Below are 24,184 nucleotides of genomic sequence, written 5' to 3'. Positions count from 1 at the left end.
CTCTGCTCCAAGACCATGTCCTACAGGATGTGTGGGCTGGAGATTTATATGCAAAGATATAATGCTTTTCTATTTACTAATATTTTATAACAGATGGGTCACAGAATATTAATGAAGAGTGGTGAGTAATTGCCCTATTGTACTATTTGTCTAATCAGAATTTTTTAAAGTGCATATTATTCACTGGAGTAAGAGCATCAGGGGAAAAGACAGGAGTTTCTGCAATAAGCATACAATTACGATTAAGGCAGTTGAGTGCTTGTGGTCCCAAAATAGCTTACATTGATTTTTTGATACACTGAGCAGGGAGTTCCCAGTAAGCTTCCTTAAACACATCGAACCCTGAGGTTACCATTTGTAGGAGCTGTGTCTAGTGGTGCTTGTTCTGATAATGCCAGATCTACTGAAATCTCCAATTTGAACTCTACTCTTACACATTTTGCAAAGGTACGGTATTTGTTTATAACTGCATTTTCCAATATTATGTTGTTTTCTGGTGAAAATTGTGCAGGACAATTGCACAAGTCATTTCTGGAGAAGCAGACACCTACTAGCAAGAGACTGATTCCAGACTAACACCTTTTACCTGTACACTGGACAGACGGGAATATCTTCACATTCTCTTTCCTCATACAAGGTATCCGGGCATGCCTGTCCCCCATGGGCAGCATCCTGAATGATAATCCTATACCGGGACTGCTTAACTGCAGTGGCATTGCCTGTAAAATAAAGAAAAAAATTGCCTACCAGACACAGTTGGCACCCCAATTTAGTGATCTAGCTGTCTTAGTCAAAAAAAATACTTTGTGTTTCATTTATATTTTGAAATTATGAGCACTCTGGCACTACCCAAAGAAGGGAAGGAATGGTACTTTAGATCAAAAGCTACCATTACTTTTACTTTTAAAATGCTAGTAGTTCAACAGAACAATGCCTGGAAGGTTGATATATCAACAGCCTAAGAGTTGCATCAAAGAACGTCTACTTAACAGAACATCAAATCAGACAAGAAAATAAGTATGAGCAAATACTTAAACACCTGAACAGGACAAAAGAATGAAACTCAAAAAACTAAACTATCATAATGGAAGACTTTGTTTCTGAAAACACATTCTGGAAGTCTCAGGCTACTACCAGTAACTCATCTTTTTGTGTATGGAAATTATAGATGATAACTTCCTGATAGGAAAACCATTGCAACCAACAGAGGCTAACTCTCTACTTAACCTGAGTCGATGCAAGATCAATCCATCTAGAAACACAGTTCACAAGATCCACAGTACAGAATGCAGCACGAAAGACGAGGATAAGATTTATCTATATATCTATAGCTAAAACAAATACAATCCTTGCCTGCGTATGTGGTGAATACAAACTGAGAGCTGGTTTAACCACCGTGTATGGCATCAGTACTCTTTGGGTACTGTATTCATGCTTCAAAAACAGATGCTAGAAAACTGAAAAGGGATCTCAGCAGAACTGCATAAAGGATTCCAGACCAGGCAAACATCTTTTAATAACAGACTTCATGAAATTTGTCCTAGAGAGGAAAGTGGTGTATAAATTAGCCCACTTATGAATATTATTTTTTGAACTGAAGATAAGGCCAAAGCTGCAGTAGCAAGACTGAAGTGCATTAGAGTAGAAGGAAAACTTAGGAAAAGTCACACCATGAACACAAAGTACAAGTACAGATCCAGTAAAAATGGTTGGCTCTAAAAATATCAAGTTATACAAGCTTTCACTCACACACATGCTATTCCTGTGAGATCAATGCAAAGGGACTTTGGACCTGGCAGGAGGTTGCTCATCCCAGCTGCTACCCTGAGGCAGGGTAAGTGCATCCAGGGCAATCCCCCTCCTGCTTCATTAACAGCCTCTACCTGAGGCAGCTCCACAGCTTCCTACAGTGCCCTTTCAGATGCCTGATACAGTGCCCATAAAGCCTCACATAGAGCCTTTTCTTAAAATCTAGCCCAAGTCATCACTCCTGTGAATTAAGCTAAACCTTTTTTATCTTCTGTCCACTAGATATTAAAAAAGTTTATCCCTATCATCTGATGCATAACCTTTATGAAATTTCAAGGGCTTGTATCCATTCTAAGTCTTTCCCACTCTAAAGTAAGCAAACCCAGTTTTTCATAGGTCCTATTCAATTACCTCTCACTTGCCCAAGGAACCCCACCTGCAGCCACACCAGCGCACAATATAGTAACACCTCCGGTGCTTTACATACAACATGCCCATGAGTTTGACAAGCCCAATATGAGTTTTAGCACTTCAAATTGTTGTCTTTCATTCATTTTGTAGTCCATTGTATCCAGACGTGCCTGAGACAGTACTGATGTCTTTACTTCCCATTCTGGTTTTGTGCAATCAATTCTTCCTTCCCAAGTCACATTTTGGGAAATTTCTCAATTATTTCAGTATTATTTAATATATTGTCTATTGTGTTTGCTACCTCTTTCAGCTCTGCACCATCCACTAATGTTATTATTCAGGCACGCAAGATGTTCAGACAACTATCACATAGAATTGGGGCAAGAAGAGTTTTCTGTAGGACTCCTCTTGGCTCACGTTCAGGTTCAATCATGAATAGTGGACATCTACCAGCCAACTGATTGGAAGCAGCTTTGCAGAGAGGACGTAGGAGTCCTGATCGACAAGCTGACCATGAGGCCGCAATGTGCCCTTGCAGCAAAGAAAGGCCACAGCATCCTGGACTGTGTCAGGAAGAGCATCACCAGCAGGCTGAGGGACCTCTACTCAGCACTGGTGAGACAACTGGGTGCCATGTCCAGTTCTGGGCTCCCCAGGAGAAGGAGGACATGGGCACACTGGAGTGAATCCATTGAAAGTTCACAAAGACTGTTTAGGGATTGGAGCATCTGACACACAGGAAGAGGCCAGGAAAGCTGGGACTCTTCAGCCTAGAGAGGCCTCACGGGATCTTATCAATGTGTACCAATACCTGATGGCAGGCAGTAAAGGAGACAGAGAAAGACCCTTTTCACAGTGATATCCACTGTGAGATTTTTCAAGCAGCTGAGTACACATTTAACAGTGATTTAATTCAAGTCACTGTTCCTCAGCTTCCTGATAAAAGTTTAATGTGTCAAAAATCTTCCATTTCCCTTAATTAGAGCAGCTATGTTCTCAAAAAGAAGGAGATTAAATTTTTGGGGAATGATTTGTTCTCAGTAATTCCATACTGCCTAGTTTATTAGAATCTGATTCTGGAAATGTTTCTATCTTCAGTAATAACTTGTTCTTGTGTTTTTCTGCATAACAAAATCTACAATTTCCTTGACCTTTGTTTTTGGCAGGGGGCAGAGTGAGAGGTAGGATGTTGGTTGGTTGGTTGGTTTGGTTTGCCTTGGTGTTACTGAGTTTTAGTTAGTTTCTCAGGACTTAGCAATTTCTTACCCAGCAGATAGTCACTAGATGCTCTAGCCTTACTTTATTACTTCGTTCTCTATTCACACAGTCCTACTGACATGGGAACATCTGATTTATGGAAATACTTATTCTTTAGTCCGTTCCTCTCCTGGCTTCAGACAGGAAACAACGGCAGCAATTGCATATTCTCCATGTTGTTTCCCTCGTTTCTCAAAGTAATGGACATTATTTCATTCAGTTCCCCTTACTTTTAATCCATTTATGTAATTCTTGTATTATAATATCCTCCTAGAGCTTAATTTGCATTCTCTACTTCTTGTTTCTAATTTTTGTGAACAATTTGACAATCAAAAACTAAACAAGATTTTGAACAACTCTGATGATGAGAAGAGATTAAAAAAGGGCTTCTCTAGCTGCATTTGATGTTTTCTCTTCATGATCTGAAGCTTGAACATGCAAGTCATACACAGACCCACACATGTTCCCCTGTGCTACTGGCTTGCTATTATAATAGTTTCAGGATAGAAAGAGTCCAGTAGGGCTTCAGCCCTTCTTACAGTCTTTCTTGGTAACTTCCAGGTCTTCTACACTCCTGTCTGTATAGAACACGTTCCCAAGAGGTGTAGATACCAATTCGCTTAGTTTGTTGAAGTCTATCTTTTTTTAAAATGTCTTGCTGATATTGCCATCCTTCCATTCTCCTAAGAATCGTGAACTCTATCACTTTGTGATGATTTTCATTCAAATTATCTACCACCATTAGAATTTTAGCCATTTCCTTCCTATTAATCAGTACCAAATCTAAATGAGCTTTCCACAGTAATTTTCTCCACCTCAAGAAACTAAATTATCCTCAACATTTATTGCACATTACTCAAACCCCATTTTCAAAATTGAATTTCCTCATTGGCTTTTCTATGGCATTCCTTACAAATGTTAATGAACATAATTTTTATATCTCATTTAAAATTGCTATAGCCTGATTTTCCAGAGTATTAGCATTATGTAGGACTGTCCTTTTAAAGCTGAACTTCAGCTGATTTCAAGTATGGCTATGATTGCCAGCCCTCCTAAAAAAATCAAGCCTCAGGATCTCAAGACCATCTCAACTTCCTATGTCCTTGACTTTGCAAATCAGATAACGCTGTTTGAGAATTCTGGGGGTGCTTTACCTCTGTTTCCACTCCCACCTCCCTGTCCCACCAGCCTCCAGTGTCCTCTCCTTACACACAGAGCCATATGACTCCTCCTGTCAATCCACTCTTCTCATTCCTCCCCTGCTCTTGCATCTTTCCTTCCTCTGCATTTCCTTCCTCTGCTTCCCCAGTACCCTGTCCCAGGTTTAGAAAGGTGCATCACCATTCTCAGGCAAGGGACAAAATCTTTGTTCACTACTGTAAAGTGTGCTATATCTGGTCCAGGTTTAATGGGAAACATTCAGCTTCATACTCTTTGTTCCTGACCAGATGGAAAGGCAGAGTCTGGTCAACACAAGACTCTGAGCACACAAATAATAAGGGCAGACTCTCCAAGATTTTAGTCGCCAAAATCAGAGCTGTCTCCAGTATTTTTGTGCAGATAAGGGCTTTTGAAGGGGTAAGTCTTTAACTTTGACCAACTCTGGTTGTTTTTGAGAACTGGAAGTGGCAGATCCTTGACCGAAACTGTCTGACACAAGGTAGAGGTCATTGGAATTTCTTATCGTGGCACGCCATGCATTTTATCCGCTTTTACCCCATTTCATTTCAAATCTGATTTAAGGCATGTGGAAATAAATAGGACAGTTACTACCTAACATTTCATGTAAACTTGTACAGAGAACTAAGCAACAGTGAAATTTCTAACCTTCCCCCTGGACAACCAATGCCCAGAGAGGAGAGGTACTTATAGGTACCATCTATTTTCAGGAGGAAGATGAAAAATGTTATTTATTGTCAGGTGTTTGCTTTTTTTACTCTCCCTGTTTTAAATCTATGCTGACAGACCAGAGAGCACATCACCCATGCTGAAAGCAGTTACCTTCCGAGGACACCTTCACCACCAGGAAAGCAGGTGACAGAGGAGAATCTACATGCTGCTCATCCAAACCATTTCATATTCTGAAACCTCTATATTGATTCTTTGATTCTTGTTTCGATTCATCCTCAAAGACCCATTAAAACAGATATATTATAGAAGAGTGTGGTAGACAGTTGTCACCTTTAAGTATCTGAAATGGCAGAGAATCAATAACTTGCAACAACCTCCCTGTTCCTGCCTCACCAACAGGTGTCTGGATTCAATTGCACTTCTTTTGTGAATTATGTTGTCCATCCATCTGTTATTGCCCTAAGTTCACCGCTGTCTACACTTCTGAGGTATGAGATAATCCTTCGGCAGAAGACAGCTGGTTGTCTGATGACATTTAAATGTAGGGAAAATGTCAGCTTTTTTATTGTTAGATAGTAAAGTTGGACGCATTTTCTCAGATAAACTACAAACAGCTTAACTGGTAAAGTTCTGTGTAAAGCTGATTTAGTGATTGCTTGTTTGTCTAAGCTCTGATCTTATGCTGGTACACATTTAATTTTAAATCTGCCAGGCAATACCTGTTCCTGCTTGATCTGCTTAGTAATTCACCATCTGTATATTGTTTTCATTAAATACAACTTTTCTATTAAAAAAAAAAAACAACTAACAACTCACATATGTATAGTGGTTTTGAAATTTCATTATCGTCCTGAGGTTTTAATTGTGCAATGTAAATTAAAAAAAAAATAATCTTGCAATGCAGCCATATCAATAACAGATTTAGCAAAAAGCAAACACCCCCATCTAAGAAGTTTTAATTTAGAATTATATTAAAATGATAACACTGCCAAGGAGGTTAAATAATTAATTTCTTCTCATTTTAATTGTAGACTATTATTTAATAAACAAAGTAATTTACCAGGTAATTTATTCTACTTCTTCATAGGCAGCTCATTTAAAGTCTAAAAATAAATTGCTAATTAAAACAGGAGTCACTGTTTTAGAAAGCAACTCATTTTTCTGTAAAATCTAACAAGGGCTATGCTAGAGCATCCACTGAGAATCTTTGAAGGGCAAGGAAGCCACCAACAATAATGAAATATTCTGATAAGGCTTTCATCTGAACAATTAATGAAACACACAAATTTGTCACAAAAAACAACACTAGATCATTATAAAGAAACTTTGCTAAACACTTAGTGTCCAAAAGCTAACCAACTAGATCAAAGAAATGTGTGGTCCTTGAAAAACCACAAAGCATAGGAGTTATTTACACAACCCTGTACGTACATCTAGGTTGGTCAAGAGAAATGAATTTCATATAATGTAGCAATTCCATGTATAACCACACAACATTAGGACCTTGAACCTATGACTCTGAAGGCAGAAGCCCAGAAGGAATTTATCCCAGGTAGAGAACTTACGTCTCTGAATCTGCTCACGAGGATCCCACCCCTTGCTAACAGCATCACTGTCAACAACACCCGAAGTCCAAAACTCATTCAGATGAATGCCCTAAAAATTATTAGACTGATGTGAACTACAACAACCACACATTTCTAAGCCAATTCTCTAATTTTTCCCCAAAATTCTGACCTCTTCTTAAAGGCTTACCAGACTGACATGCTGTTGGGCAGCGAGTCCACTCACTGAAAGGTGTAACAACACAGTCTTTCTTGCAGAGGAGGAGACATGGCCGCACCGTCTCAGGTCTGATGGACTCTGGACATCTATCAATCCAAACACAAAGACAGAATATAATAAAAAATTAAAACTACACAGAAACATTTTACTCCTAAAACTCTCACAGGGCTGTGAGCGTACTGCCATACCAAAGACATCACTCCTGGTCACAGCAAGCCTCGTTTATCTTCTCCTTTGCACTCATGTAACCCAACCGAATTTAGTACACTTCAAAGATTAGAAAATATTAATAATAATTAAAAAAAAATGTGGCGATTGACTTGATGACTACAACCTAAATGTAAATCTGTCTATAACACCTAAAATACAAAGCTTACTGAAGCAAACCAGACATACTTATTACTGAAGAAAGCGAGAATTTATGTTTATAAAGTACTCCTGTTTTAACACAACATGCAACAGTCTTCAAACCACTTGCAACTGTGTGTAAGGATTGATGTGATATTCTTCCACTTTCAACCCCTAGGAAACACAAAAATAGCTTAAAGTGTTATAGTTTAATAGCTTTGATTGAGGCCTTGATTGTTATTTAAAAAGTTGTACAACATAGTATAGTAAGAAGAGCTCTGTGATTTTTTTTTATTCATTTTTAAATCCTAAATGAAAAATATGTCATGCATAGTCTAATAAAAGTTTCAGACACAGACAGTTAATACATAAAAATTCGAAGGGTGAAAAAGGGACAATTTTCTGGGATCAGGCAGATCTTGCATTTCAAGTGGGGGGACAGAAGAGAATTACTCTCTTTTAATTTTTATTAATTTCTAGTAGAAAGATCGCTCGAAAATACTTAGCAGTGCATGCAACCCAAAATGATCCCATTTGAAAGAGGAATATGCCACTAAACCTTAGTAGGAAAGAAAATAGACCTTAAAGACATGCTCCTGTTACTGAGATAGTAATAAGATACTTAGAGGTATAATTTAAAAGAAAATAAATACAAAGAGATATGTCTTCTCATTAAGCATGATTATCCTAAAGGGCAGATTTCTATTATCTAACAGAAGACATTGAAATATTTTTAAAATTTTAGTTTTAATTGACTTGCTGTGCCTTGCACCTTCTTTGGATACAGTGTAATTTTTCTTCATGAAATCAACAAAAATGCAGAATATAAAACAGAACAGTATGTCAACACACAAATTATTTATTTACATAAAGTATTCCATTTTTGAAGCCATATTAACAGTAGACTTTCACCACAGCAGTTCTAAAGCCAACATTACTTTGGGTCAGTTTTCATCAACTCAGACATAAAATATAATATAGCCACAGCTGGTGCCCATGGCGAGGAGGGCTGCCCTCCACCCCAGCACCAGACCGGTCCAGACCTTCCCGGACAGAAATGAGGTTAATTCTGAAACACAGAGGTTCTATTCCTTCACTTGGAACCATCTTCCTAAAAACTTCTACAGATCTAAGGCTTTTATTTTTAAGATAATTATCACCGTAAGAACAATACACAGCACAGCAGTAAAACGATTTCAGTAAGAAGCTCTTTTAAGGACTCAGCAGTCCTTTTTGATCCAGCCACTTCCATTACATGAGGAACACCACAGCACTGAAGCTACCACACCAAAGCCAAGGAGAGACCCCTTCTGAAGTCCCTGGTACACAGATTTCTTCTTTTGGCAGGATTTTTCCACCACTGAAACTCTGGTTTAGTTCAAGTACTTAAGTATTTACTTATCCTCTTCAGTTCCATTTCCCCTTACACCATCTCAAAAGTGGAAGGGGCAAACAACTATTTTAGACATTATATAGCTCTATAAACAGTATGTTTCATTAGGCAAAGTTACAGCATATCAGTGGATTCTAGATATAGATGAACACTAAATTTCTTTCCTTTTATTTAATTAATCCATTAACCTCAAGAATTTTAATTAACTTTACTGAAATCAACACAGTCTGCTTATACGAACAGGACTGTTTTAAGAACTACAGTAAAAAATGAAACTCGGTTGTAAGTCTCTAGACTCATTAACAGTGCAAAAAGTAATTAGCAATGTCTTGATTTTTTGATATTAGGGAAAACATCTGTGCTACTTATTTTCCTCATTTAGTAAAGCAAAGCAAAATTCAGAATATTTCTACTGTAGAATATATAATTTTTTCATGTTGGTATCACAGTATAGAAGGTATATGAATCAACTGAATGCTACAGAACACACATGATTCTGCCTTATTGTTGTATAATATAATGCAAACTTGATTTACTTTTTCTATTTTATTAGAGCATTGTTAATAATGTATTGATGAGCATTATATTCAGATGTACTTTATATTTTCCTCACACCTGTCCTTCAGGAAAAATATTTGCAGAAATCTGTAAATTAGATTAACAGACGAGCTACAGCAAAAAAAAATCTACTCTACTAAAAACACGCATTTTGCTTGGATTTACAAAGAAAATTAAAAATGGGCTAGCTATTTATTTTTGTTACATATTAGTATCCCTTTCATAGTAGTGATGGAGTAGTAGCTGGAGAATTAGTCCTGAAAGGAAATTATTTTCAAAGCTGCAGGTTCTCTACGCCAGCTGAAAATGCTTTCATATGTAATGTATTAACTACAAATAATCACTAATAAGATTTCTTTACATACCTTTTAGGTGTGACCTGGCCAGAACTGCTCTTCATGCAGAAGACTTTCCTTGTCTGTATGCCCACTCCACAAGTGGCTTCTCCGCTCCAATTAATGGTCGCATTGAGCGCAGTTACCAGCACGTCTTCAGAACAAGGGCTCCAGGGAGAAGTTTCCCAGAAAAAATGCACACACGGGTGATCATTACAGGCACGGTGCTCCTGCAGGGCTCGGTCAGGGGGACAGGCTTTTCCACCTGGAAAGAGTCAAGAGAACACCATGTTTTATCATATGGTGTGTGGCAAAAAGACGACATTGAAAAATAACTATAAAAGTTAGGTTTGCTTAATATCTTATTCCCCCCCCCCATTATAAATAAATAAATAAAGCTTAAATAAAGCTGTTGACCTTTATGGCTGCAATAACAACCTTCTAAAATATTGTTTCCCCATTAAACTAGCCTTGCATAAAATTGTATTCCAACGCATAATGAAAACAGAAATAGGCAAAGTATATTTCTGAGTTACCTTATTGATACTCCTACACACAGCCAAGTTAATTCCATTTAAATGCCAGTATCACTCAGCAAACATGCAATTAGGTTTAAAGACAAATTAAACATTATTTTTATGTTCATTCTCCTTGCTAATTTCCCAAGGAGGAACATCTCTTTCTAATGTTTGAACTCTATTCACATGTTGCCTTAAAGAGCTGAGCTGTAGAGGGTGCTGAACTGTACCAATGGAGGAACATATCAAATGATACCCACATCTGCAAATCAAGGGGGGGAAACTTGAAAGATAGGTTTTGAGTACAAAGCCTTCACTTTTCTGAAGCAACATCATTCAAATTGGTGTCCAAAGATTTTGCTAAGCTACTGTACTTTGTCAACAACTGGTAATAAATCCATAAAGTACAGGAGTCTGAACAGACTCCCTGGAAGCTTTAACATTCTAGCCATCAGCCTGAATTTATCCCATAAAAGCAGCAGATGTTCGTAGCTCAAAAGCTAAGGAGTAATGCAGTGAAATTTAACAGTAAGCATTGTCATTTTAGGAAGAAATAAGTAAAAATTACTAAAATCAAAACCATTCTCTTCCTGGAGGGAGAATCTGGCAACGTGACATGGCCAAAGTGCTGCAGGTTTTGAAAGACCTGAAGTGTTGGGGCCAGATACCACAAGGTTCAGAGCACCTTTACACCCTGCTAAAATCAACAGGAGATGAAGGTATATTGCTCCTCGAAGGGATGCCTACTGCCTTGCAGGACTGAGCCTTCTCAAATAAGGTATGACCCCAAATGGCCACAATGAATAGTACTAAGAAAAGAAAGAGAGATAGAAATTTCTTAGCACACTGATTTGGATAATCATGTCACATTACCATTCATCTTTTCATGAAAATGGACTGTTCCACATAGTGTTCAGTCTCAGAAATGTTTAGCATGATGATGGAGTAGAAAATGCCCCAGGTAACTTATTTTCTGAAGATTTTGACTTGGCAGGAAAAATGCAGACCAGTTATTGTTCTTGTGTGTTTGACCACATGTTAAAAAAAAAAAGTAGCAAATGGCAAAATGCCTGGTCCATTAGGAAAAAAGAAAAAAAAAAATTTAAAAGATCTAACTCAAATTTTGAGCTTCCCAGGGAAAAATTAAGGTGTTTTCTCCAAGAATACCCATGGCAAGGAAGTTCTCCTAAATAAGGAAAAGTAATAATGAGGCAGTTTTAACTTAAGATAATAAAAAATAGCACATGATCCATCCAACCTAGCAGACTGCCTGCAAAACTGCAAGCAGGAGGTGTCATTTATAAAAAGCACAACAGCCTGGCTACTTTCTGCAGTTCATTGACAACTTTTGTACAAGGAAAGCAGGACAGCACGCCATTGCCTAGCCATTCTAGTAGCCATTTACAGACTTTATATGGACCTGATGTTCACCCATTCCCCTAATTCATTTTAAACCTGTTGAGACTGCTTGCCTCCACAATCTCCTCCTGTACCAAGTTTCAGAAGTTTGCTGCATAAAGAAATATCTTTTAAAACCTGACTTAAACCAAGCCCCTCTAGTTTCATCAACAGACTCCTGGTTATCATATTCTGGGATCTGGTGAACAGCTTGGAGAAAACAACCCAAGGGTTTGAACGGAAATCAGCCTGTGAGATGGCATCCAGAAGTCCTCAGACAGCAGAACCATGGCTAACATTGCCTCAGTTGATAGAGGACAAATGAAATGTCACTTGCAAAGGTATCAGAGCTCTGTAGTAGTGGCTCAGCTGTGAGCTGGGTATAAAAGTCAGAGAAAGTAGGTAACAACACTGCCTTAGTACTGCAGAGATAGGGGTATTAAATCAACTTCCAATCTCCACAAATTCAAATCAGTCACTATTTACCTGTATGCAGATGTGTGAATCTGCATAGCAAACCATTATACTCATTGCTAAAGATGTACAGAAAGAGATGGGGCATCTGATTTTAATAGTTGATTATTCCTTCCTGAGAAACTTAAAAGTATTCAGTTCAAAGCACGTCATTTTAGTTCAGTGTGTTTCAGGTTGAGATGACTGAGCTTATGTACTTCCAGAATTCACTTCTTCAACACTTCACTTTCATAATTCCATGTTTACCTGTTATTTGCATTTTGTTACTTCCATGGAAAACATGAAGCCAACCGTATTTTTCATATTAAATATTCTCTAGCTCACAGACTTTTTTAGTAGTATTCTTATTCAACCGACAATTATATAGCAGTTTTCTTGAAAGATCCCAATTTTCTTTGCAAGTGCTTATAAGGATATTTATGGGAATACAGACCATTCACATGAGTAAGGGTTTGCCAGTTCAAGTCCTTACACTGCCCCAGAAACAGTGGATGGCTTTAATGATAATTTACAAAATCGCACTTAACAGAGCTTGTCCTAAACTAGACTTGCATCTAGAAGTTTTTTGCTGCTGCATTAGCTGCACATAGTGTTGACAATAGTAGATATTTTTGTTCTGTCAACAAGACTTTAGTCTAAAGAATTTTTATGCACTTGATGCGATACCTTTAAAATCCTGTGTAACAAACTAACACATAAATGAATTACCATGTCTAACTGTAGTTAGACTACACTTCTAATACAAAAGAGTTTGTGTAAATGTATTGCTGATGTTATGTAAAAATCCAGATATAGGATTTGTCCATAAAGATCCAGAGGAAATTATATATGTATTCATCAAGAGATACTTACTTACTACAAATGAAAAATAAGAAGGTCAATAGATTCTAGATCTGCACTAATCAAATAAACGGGTCCTTTCGTATTTCCTCATTTTTCACAGCTCACTGTTCTTTTCTAAATCAGTACTAATATGTTCCTATATAAAGACACTCGCATGATGAGTCTGTGTCATCCAGCAATTCATTAGTATAGGACATAGCTCTCCTGAAGTAAATTCACACCCAGACTGGCCTTCAATAGACAGTAACACACAGGCTGAAGTAAATAATTTTGAACTGTGACAGAATTTCTTTAAGTGGCACATGCAGTAACTCAAGCGCATAAAGATCTTTTAGTCGCTAGATATAAGGGTACAGACAAGTATTAAGTATTATTCCTCATTGCTACAGTATTAGGATTAGCTCTGATCTAAACAGAGCTTGGCTGAGGAATGCAAGTCAATTCATTAAACAAACAAACAGTGATTATCCAAAAATGTTTATCACTCACCCTCAGCTGGAAGGGCCAAGATGGACCTACTCCTGCTTTGACTGCCCTCAGCATTTTTACTGGAGCATGAGTGGGAACATGGGGACCACGGAGACCACTCACTGATGACACAGTCTGTTGCACAAGGGATTTCACAAGCTACAACTTCAGGACGGGGAAGCTCTGAGCAGAGGTGATGTGATACTTCTTCACCTGGAGCAAACAAAACAAGACAGACATGGAGGAAGGCCCAGCTTGGTTCAATATCCACCGTCTGCATCAAGCAGACTAACTTTATGTCAAATGCCTGCCTGCCCATGGAACAAAAGGGCACGTGGTTAGGCTTCAGGCTTGAAAGTGTAATATTTGAACAACTAAAGTATTTCTTCAGAAAAGCAAAAAAGGAAAAAATGTGTTTTAAGTTTTCTGTGTGACATCTTGGCTGCAGTCCACTTCATAAAGCAGGCAAACACAAGGAATGAGATGATTCAATCAACAGAAAGCTGTAATATCAATTATCAACAGAATTGATGATAATTGCCCCGTATTTTCCAGCAATCTCCACCTACAGAACCTATTTCCCACAATACAAATTGTGCAGGTCCCCACAGAAGGCACTTTTGCCTGTAGGCCAGAGAAGGGTCCGATAGATGTTTTGGTCCTTCTCCTGCAACCTCACCAGAATGAACCACTGTTATTTCTGACTCTGCTTCTCACCAAAAAACTAGGGGATCCAAAATTATGGATCTGTTGGACCACTCCAATCCAAGGAGAAGTACTTTCTGTTGGAGATGAACCAAGGGACCTGGGCCAAAGCATACCTCCTGATGAGGAGCATCCTTCCAAAACCCCTTTCAATAAGAAGGTAGGACATTGGGGACTGGTGGGGAAAAACCTACCAACCAGAAGAACTGCTGGCAGAAGGAGCAGCAAAACAAAGCACATGAGGGATGGCATGTGGAGTCCAACACACAAATCTATTGTTTTTAAAAAGCAAAATGAAATATAGGGTTTTTTAAATAACAAAGGAAATGTCCAGTAATTTTAGTAATTACATAGAATTTACCAGGACATCATAATTCATAAGAATTCATAAAACATAACTCTTTTAGTACTGAATTACATCTAGTAGCTTACAAGTATAATTTAAGTGATGAACAGACATGACTGACTTTGTTACACTGTTCTACGGCTTAGTGTTTCTGGACCTTCATGAATTCTCAGCTGCATGTCCGAAATTTCTGGAAGCTCAAATCTACCTGTTTAAAACAACAAGCTCACACTAAACGTTACCTCCTCTTTTGCCCTTATAATAGTTACAAAGCTCTCCTTCAAGGTTTCTGTAATTATGAACCTAGGAAAAAACATAATGACTATCCAGGCTCAATTATATGTACGGGGAAAAAAAAAATTTATAATGGCAACCAACTGGCTCTTTCACCTCACGCTACAGGAACAGGCTCTGTAACAAGGTGGCCCAGGATGCAATTATAACTAGGAGGGTAGAAAACCATACTGATTTTGCAAGGCAAAACATATACAAGTGAGTAAATAAGAAAGGCAGGCTGCTAGTGAGAGTGCATAAAGCTGTCAATAGCATGGTGGTATTATCTGCGGTTGCATCCCTAAATGAAGACAGGCTCATCACCCTCGAGGCACAAATAAAACTTTTCAAGCATATTATGAGAAGTAACAGAGAATCTAGCAGGCAATCAGACTGCAAGATATGTTTAAAAATACTTTATTTTTACACTCCCTTTCCCTTGCACATGCCTGTGTTCATCAGGAAAGGCTTGATATGCCCCATCTTTACACTATTATTTTAAGTCTACTCAATAAGAAAATGCAAAACAACACCCTCCCTACAGAGAGCCCCCATCCTTTGGTACTGCGTTTGGCACCCCTGCAAACCAAGCTTAATCCATCATTCGTTTCAACTAGTCCATTATCACCACTGCTGCTTTGGATGCTCACATAATGCTATGAACTAGCTTTAGAGAAAAACAATATAAAACTACCAAATAAACCTGTAAGCCTTATTCCAGCTGTCTTCCTGAGTCATTTTAGCGTCAAAATCCCTGCTAATATTTTGACAGCCTGTCTGTACAGTGGCAGATAACATGAGGGCATCCTGAGCAGGCGTGATTTTAGGAGTCAATGGTACAGTAGCACATCAAGAGATTATATGCTTTGGTGAAGTAGGTAAAATATCTGTCCTGCTCTCCCATCTCTGACACTTAGAGGGAAGCATGCGAACAGTCAGTGACAGGCTTCTGAATGAGAAGGGATGAGATGGGACAGTGGCCCTGCAAGGGTGCCCCCCCACCCATGCAAGAGGTTATCTGCATTATATACAGATTTTATGGCATGGAGTACCATGCAGTTCACCGAATTCTGGATTTAGCTCAATTTTTCCACCAATCAGATTGTGCTAGAAATGTAAGCATTGGAGAAAACCCTACTTGCTGAAAGACAGCAGGGCCTTTCCACTGATTTAATCTGACTTTACAAAATCCAGGTCACTCCACTCACAAGATGGTTTAAAACACTTGGATCTCCTTTGGGGTGGCTTTCTCCACCCATGAGCCCAGGTGCCACAGATTTTCAAGCGACCACCCTGTGGGGATGGGAGGCAAAGGAGCAAAATGCACTTTCCACTTCTTTCCTCCGTGATTTCTTTTCATGCTGGATTTACAGCAGGTGACAGCAACAGTAACGCTGCAAACAGAGGCTGCAATTCATGGCTCTTCAGCAAAGAAAGGAAGCTTTGAGTTTTGTTATAAAGAGTTTACCACCCAGTGCATGAAGGCACAATTCAACACTCACTTTGATTTACTTTATAGCTCTATTTGCCGTGTTCAGGTTTAATTACTGGCTTGTATTACTGCAGAAGGGGAATGTTCTTCTGTACCAGCCGCCTGGCAGAGAATTCTCAGAAAACTACCGTACGCTACAAAGGGAGGTAATAATCTTTCATTTTCCATGAAAAATACTAGTACAGGATATATCTGAAGTGTGCTTTATGCATTGTCACAGATTTAAAGAGGCTATTAAATTCTCCAGAGCTTCAAAATTGCCCACCCAGTACCTTGAAGGTGTAATTCCTATCTCAGATATTCTGAATAATCTTTCTAATCTTTCTACAGTCTTTACACACACATGTCCATGGGGCCAGATGGAATCCACTCAAGGGTATTAAGGGAGCTGGCAGAAGTGCTCACCAAGCCACCTTCCATCATTTATCAGCAGTCGTGACTAACAGGGAGGTCCTAGTTGACTGGAAGTTAGCAAATGTGACACCCATCTACAAGAAGGGCCAGAAGGAGGATCCAGAAAACTACAGGCCTGTCAGTCTGACCTCAGTGCCAGGGAAGGTTATGGAGCAGATCATCCTGAGTGCCACCACGCGGCACGTACAGGACAACCAGGTGATCAGGCCCAGTCAGTATGGGTTTATGAAAGTCAGGTCCTGCTTGACTAACCTGATCTCCTTCTATGACAAGGTGACACACTTAGCAGATGAAGGAAAGGCTCTGGATGTTGTCTACCTAGACTTTAGTAAAACCTTTGACACTGTTTCCCACAGCATTCTCCTGGAAAAACTGGCTGCTCACAGCTTGGACAGGTATACTGTTCATCGAGTAAAAAACTGGCTGGATGGCCGGGCCCAAAGAGTGCTGGTGAATGGAGTTAAATCCAGTTGGCAGCCAGTCACAGGTGGTGTTCCCCAGGGCTCAGTATTGGGGCCAGTTCTGTTTCATATCTTTATCAAGGATCTGCACATGGGGATTGAGTGCACCCTCAGTAAGTTTGCAGACGACACCAAGTTGGGCAGGAGTGTTGATCTGCTGCAGGGTAGGAAGGCTCTGCAGAGAGATCTGATCATTACCTAACGCACCAGTCCCTAATTTGGATTCCTTAACACGGTAACAGAGAAGCTACATGAAGTACAATTCTGAGTGGAATTTTTGATTCATCTAAAAGCAAATTAAATTCTTCCCAAGACAGAAAACAAAACAAGGAATGACATAAAACCCTCCTTGAACTAAAGAGCTTGTTTTTTCCAGCAACTGAATTCTTTATTGTCTTTTCCATTCTAGAAGGAAAGCCACTCCCATGTTCCTGAATATTGCACTCTACGGTGAGACACTGAATCAACAGGAATGTTTCAGTCTTAATCAGTTCAATATTAAACCGCATCTGTCTATTCTACCTAATGTCTTGCAGCTCTGGTGCACTGGTCTCATTCTTCCCAGTGACCTGTGTACCCATCCTCCTGTGACACAGTTTAATTACTCCTGCCACAGACATTGCTCCTGGCTCAGGAAAAAGGGAATGTCCACTGGACAGGATAAACTAAAGCAGCAAAAATACAAATCCCATCAGGCAGCAGAAATTGAAAAATCGACTCAATAACAAACTGAGTATCCTCCTTTTGACCACTATACCTCATTTTTTAAAAGGAAAATTTGTAAAATTATTCTGAAGATTTCAGGTTTGCAGATGTGTGTCAAGCCTTGAGCGACCTCCATGTTGAGGAAAGGCTCAAGATGAAGGAATTGCATTACAGACTGTTCTGCATTGCTACCTAGAAGTTCAGGAAATTTATTTTTTGCACAAATGACTGCTGCAAAAATGCGGCATATTTAATGACAATTACCAGTTTGACATCAATATTTCTCCTTGTAGCATTTCAAATTATTCAGTGGAAATAATGAAGCTGTCATCTAAAATACTACACGTATCATAAAATTTTACATCCCACTTAAATCTCAGAAAAGAATGACAATAAACTTTGATTAAATACTTGCCTGTAACAGAATAAGATGTCAACAGACAGTAGTAAATTCAGAAGAATTCCTATTGACTGCATGCCAGTTTGCTAACGGCAATTGCGTTCAGAGAAAGCTGTCTGCTGACAATATCTTGGCCTAGGCATCTCATCAGCTAACAAAAACGTTACATTTAAAAGCAATAACAATCAAACTACAACAATCAGAGAAATTTCTTATAACCATTTTGAATGTGTTTATCTTATCACATCACCACAAGGTTTTTTTCTGTGTTGCATGACCAGCTTTAGTGATACCTTAAAGCATCCAAGGCTTGCCGTGTTCAGTTGTCACCAGGAGACCAATGTCACACTTCACTGAAAACCCTGGCTCCTGGTTGACTTTTCTTAATGTCAGTCAACAGGTAAGAACTTGAGAGAAGAGTGGTGTCAGTTTGTCAGTGAAAGCAGTGGTGTATGGAATAAATTTAATTGCAGTGGTCCATCACTATTATCAGAGCCCCGTAGCAGAGAAGAGGAATGCAATGGTGATGAAGAAGAATGGAGGTGAAGATCTATCACGAAAAAAGATGAAGCAGCAAAGAACAAGCCATTCACAATGGAAAAGAGGAAATAAACATGAATACAACCAGGATCATTCTCAGGAAAAAAAAAAAAAAGAATAGATGAGACAATTGTTGAGGATTTGAGTCAAAAGACTTAACTAAAATGCAACTATGAAAAACAGTGCATTAGATTAAGGAAAAAACATTTTTAAGCACATAATGCGCAATGAAGAAAAAGGGTGAAAAAAACATTTTTAAGCACATAATGCACAATGAAGAAAAAGGTGAAAAAGTATCAAAAACAGAGGGAATGAGAATAAATATGAAAAAGAAAGAGTGTGTCTGGAAATATGTTATGAAATCACCATAAAATCAGAAGTCTTGCCCAAATCCCTGCATCACTGGCCATGATCCTGTCCCTTACCTATGTCCAAGTGATCATAACAGAGGTTATGAGATAAAGATGATGAAGAATACTGCTTTTTTTCCTATACACCCTCTTACTGCAATTTGGACTGTTTACCCACAACTGTTTTCCCTCTTTATGCAAATGCACATAAGAAAATTGATTTGTGAATCTAAGGAAGCTCCAAGAAAGTGAGCACAGGGGGGAGGCACATCAGCAAGCAGCTGCCAAGCCTGCAGAGAACATCTCAGTATACATCTATGGAGTACTATACAGCAGCTACCAGTCTCAAGGTTAAAAAAAAAATAACACAGCTGCATGAGGTTACCTACATAAGAGGATCGCTGGGATGTATTTCCTATCCCACACAGAAAGACAAGTAGTCATTTAAAGGAATTTGCTACATATTCACCTGCTGGGCTAGGGCATAAAAGCGAAATTAATTTCACCTTGCAGCTGTTTGCACAACCCCTCCTGAATTAAGAGAAATTGCTCACGTGGCAGCTGAAAGTAAACATGGGTTCACTGTATTCCCAGAGAAGAGCATAGAAATTCAGGCTGCTCTTCCTAATAATTAACATAGCACAGCAATCTAAATACATAAAGTATAAGAACTAAACATAATCCATATTAGTGTTCTGGGGTTTTTTCCTCTCTCTCTTTACACTTTTTCCTTTTTTCTCCATTATCCCTCCTCATTGTAAATGAGGGAATCTACACAGGTGGGTCGATCAAGACTGATTGCAATTAAGATTTATTGTTGAAATTGGTGCTGTAGCATAATTGAAACAGGTGTCCCTCTATTTTCTTCTCTATACTGCTTTGTTCCAAATGCTAATCAACACAAAATATTGTAGAAACCAATTACACAAATAAGTCAAATGTGTTAAAATATTATAAAATATACATATCTTTCCAAAACTTTAAGGAAAAAAGCAATTATGAGTAGATTTCTTTATTCCAATAGTGTATACAGTCCACTTCAACTTACATATCTGTGCAGTGGGGCAGAACAATTTTAGTGAAGGAATTCAAGCATTTTAATTTAGAATAAAGAAGGTGGCATTTTATTCCCACTGCACCACAGATGTAAATTTCTAAACATTCCATTTTTGCATACTTAAGGTGCCATCTTCACTCTCAAAACTCAAAAAAAAAAAATTAAAAGGAATGTATTAGAAAGGGCAAACTACAGTAATTGTGCTCTCCCACAGTAAGTGACCCCAAAACGAGGAGTTGTGTGTGCACACATGGAAAAGTGCAATGCTTTTATACCTACTCGTTTATTATGATTTTTGTTCTGATTATGCTACTCTTAAGAATGATGTACCTTGCTGGCTTGCTCACAGCCATCAAAAAGCTATGACTGACTGTTATCCAAGCGATTTTCCCCGAAATAAGTTAGCAATTTGCTATATATTGAGGAATAACGGACTCTTTTTCTATTCTAGACCCAGAAATTGCCCCAAGAGTGAGTTTGTATTAACATAAGACACTGAAAAATTGTAAACAATAGTGCAGCAGATGAGGTTTATCTAAGTTGGCAAAAGTCTTGTTTTCAGATACAGTGAATGCTAATGATAATAAATAATTGCAAATACCATCTGGACTCTTTGAAAAACATCTTTCTCCAAGTCTGCAATTGAATCTCTACAAAAAGAGGATCAATGCAAAAGAAAATGAAAACAGTAAATTAAAATTAGATTTATGCCAACTACTTACAACTAAGTGCTCATTTAGAAGCAGTTAACACAAAATGTTCTAGTTCAGATGCAGAGTCTGGCCTAATCTCATAAAGCAACTCAGAGAGTTTCCACAGTCTATCAGGAAATGTTCAGAATTTGCAGGACTGAATACTAGGCTATTTTTAATTTTATTATTACTACTAACAGTAGAAGCTTCTTTTCCAATTTTGTCTCTAATTGATCCACAAAACTCAGAACAGAATGGTATTAAGATGTCCTATTCAATAGCTTTTAAAAGATGGCAATAAAGAAGAATATTCACCCAGTAACACAGATGATCATCAGTCAAGGGTCTAAATGAATTGCTGAAATCTGTTCTTGACAAAAGCAATGCAAATTGCAAACCATGATCTTTGGTTATTGAGTACAACCTCTTAGTGTACACACCATTTTGCCAAGTATCAACTATGCATCTAAACTGCATTAGACATTTTTCAGGTGGGTTAAGTTACTTCTGGCTAATGTACCCTGACCTAAGTTTGAACCATTTTTACATAATGAAGTTGTGAATTTTAGAAGGAGTGTTTAATTTCCACTGTATTTTGCATAGATCATTTAGTACTTAAAATGAGGATAAATCAAATGTAGGAAACACAATATTAGTAATATTTTCCGTGTGCTTCCACTTTGCCCATGAGGTAGAACTTTAATTACATCATTAATAACAATGCCTACATTTTCAGTCAGTAGTGCATCATTCCTCTAATGCCATTTAAAGTACATTTGGTCTCTAAACTGCTCCACCCTCTGGAACTGGTTCACTGATTATCTTGTAACAACAGCCTCATCCTGCTTACAACTTGGCTTCAATGGCATCAACAGAAGAATTTAAAGGTAGGAATCACTTATGATGATCTAAAAAGGTTCATTTAGAAGAGTTTCCTGTTATTTTCTGTCTCCAGCAAGTTTACACAGATTTAAAGTTGACAGTTCTTTTGGGGAAGGAAAAAAAAAAAAGGAAAAAGAAAAAATCTATCACTGTTTTCCCCAATTATTATTCAGAGTCCAAATTGTCTCAGAAACATTTAAAAAAAAAAGAAATCTAAAAACTGTCATCTGTGAATATACTTTTTGCTGGGAAAAAAACCAAAAAATAGTTTCCAATGAGGAAAACTTTCTCAGTAAGCAGCACACGACCTTATATTTGGGTATTGTAATTAAAAGGTGACAAATAACAGACCTGCTAGCTCATCAAAAAAATTATGTGTATTACTCTTCAGAAGCCTTGAGACACAACTTTGCCTGAAGCTTGCTCTCGATGTTACTGGGCCAGATAAGGCAGCACACTCCGCTTCCTTTCTTTTTTTCCTTGGCTGATGAAAATATTTCTCATTAAAAATCTTCCCTCTTTCTCCAGGCTTCTGATGGAGATGGATACTGCCGCTTGGATGTTTACACAGCAAGATGAAGCATCCTCACAGCGCTGGCTGACGTTATCATCCCAACCTGGGAAATGGGGTGTTGCCAGCAGAGCAGCATCCTCCAGAATATGAACACCACATCCCCAGGAGGTCTGTGCTCGGTGAGGTACACGGACCCTCCACCACCGCACCCTTTCAGAGTTCGAACATACAGATGGGCTTGGTCACAGCAGCTGGGTTCTGGCTCTGGCACAACCTGAGCTGGACTGTTGTCATCAAACAAGTCTCTGACTCTCCTGCTTAAAAACAAAATAGGGTGTGTACGCACACACAGCTGCTGATTTTTTCCAAATTGAGTGGTGAAGCTACAACCTGAAGACTGTATTGAAAAGACTTCTAAGAAAGGCCACTGCCCATGCTTTGTTAGTGTCCTCACAGTACGCCCTGGGCTCACAGAAAGACAAGAGAGGAAGATGACAGAGGACAAAGTAAACGGATGGTAAGTGAAGAAAACACAGAAGGAATTATCTTTGATGTCAAAATTTCATCAAGCTGGGGCTTTCTCAGAGATGCTGAAGCTGGGACCATGTGCTGAGCTGGCAGTTCAGACAAATGTTGTTTGTCAAGCACAGAGGCACCCGCACCAGCAGCAGCCCTCCCACGCTGACCTATTCCTTATTTGCTCCAAAGTAGAAAAAAAAGATGTATGAACCCTAAAGGGCCCAGACAGATAGCAACTAGTCATTTCCTAACAGGTTTTCCAGCTCCTGTTGGAGATCCATTACTTTAACTTTGCTACTAGATTAAAGGTAAACACAGAATCAGTAAATGAAATCACATGAACACCCCCCACCCCCTTTTAAATACCCTGAAGCGTCAAGGCTGTCAAGAGGCATTTAGACCACATTTCAAATATAAGAACTGAAACAGAAAAACTGGAGAATATCTGGATAAAATTTGGTTTTCTACCACTAAATTTCTTTCTGTGAAAAAAGCAATAACCTCTCCACAACTTAGAAAATATTTCTGTTCTGATTATTCAGCTATTAAAATAGGAAAGTGTCATTTTATGACAATTGCTTTCGGCAGGAGATACTTTACACTTATATTCTCAAGGAATATGCACATAAGGAAGAACAATATTAAAACCTTCAGCGTTAATCTGTATTTTCAAAGCTAAGCACATTTTGACAAACTTTCTAATAGACACTGTTCAAAATTCATAACATATATGAGCATGATTACATTACTCTAATTTATTTTTTCTCCTCTCATGCGCAGCAATAAAATTTTACCTTTGAACTTATATTTATTACAACTTTTACTCTACAGAGGGCATGCAGGCACAGAAATATAATAAAGCTCTGCTAATTCCATACATTATTGAAATCCTAACACTGCAAATGGTATCTTACTGTCTTCATGCATACTTAAAATTTCAATTCAAAACCCATTTCATTAAAAGGGCTGGTTAAGCAACAGCATATTTTTTTTTAAGTTTGTGGATTAATGTAGCAGAATTATATTTTATATATTCAGAAAAAAGTAGGTAATACTAGTGTTTGTTTAGGTGTTGTAAGCAAAAGCTTGATAGATGCTAAATAATTGAGCGCTCCATCCATCAGACTTCTAAGCACTATAAAACCGTAGAGAAGAGGGAAGTGCTAGAGAATAACCTTTGCTTACCCACAGGCTGCTGTAAACTGGGTCTAATTTCAGTGGTAAAAATCCCATCGACTTCACTAAACTGGGAAATGTGCAGCTATGCAGGATAGCTTCAAACAGATGAAAGCACAGAAGGAATTTAGACCACGAAGATCAGGGGTCATCACATAACACTAATGATACCTGGTCAATGAAAACATCATAACTAACATACAAGACAAATTTTGGGCATTTGTTACCTTGATATAATCAAAAATGATCAGGCAATACAAGTCAGTAAGG

General features: G+C 38.3%; 1 protein-coding gene across 7 annotated transcripts in view; it reads right to left on the bottom strand.

Moving 5' to 3' along the window:
• Positions 1-24,184, bottom strand: part of THSD7B (thrombospondin type 1 domain containing 7B) — a 331,460-nt gene that overhangs the window by 138,629 nt on the left and 168,647 nt on the right. For all 7 annotated transcript variants that reach the window (XR_012629528.1, XM_074873761.1, XM_074873766.1 and 4 more), the window contains exons 9-12: positions 13,410-13,601; positions 9,718-9,952; positions 7,024-7,139; positions 587-719 (exon numbers count right to left, since the gene is read on the bottom strand). Coding sequence is in view for 6 of the 7 variants with exons in the window: in XM_074873761.1 (XP_074729862.1) it covers positions 587-719; positions 7,024-7,139; positions 9,718-9,952; positions 13,410-13,601 (676 nt within the window). In the remaining variant the exon portion in view is untranslated. The remainder of the gene's footprint in view (positions 1-586; positions 720-7,023; positions 7,140-9,717; positions 9,953-13,409; positions 13,602-24,184) is intronic.

This window comes from Strix uralensis, chromosome 6 (assembly GCF_047716275.1).
Source record: "Strix uralensis isolate ZFMK-TIS-50842 chromosome 6, bStrUra1, whole genome shotgun sequence".
Classification (NCBI taxonomy): Eukaryota; Metazoa; Chordata; class Aves; order Strigiformes; family Strigidae; genus Strix; species Strix uralensis.
Note: the sequence above shows the minus strand (reverse complement) of the source record. Positions and strands in the feature narration are given on the sequence as shown.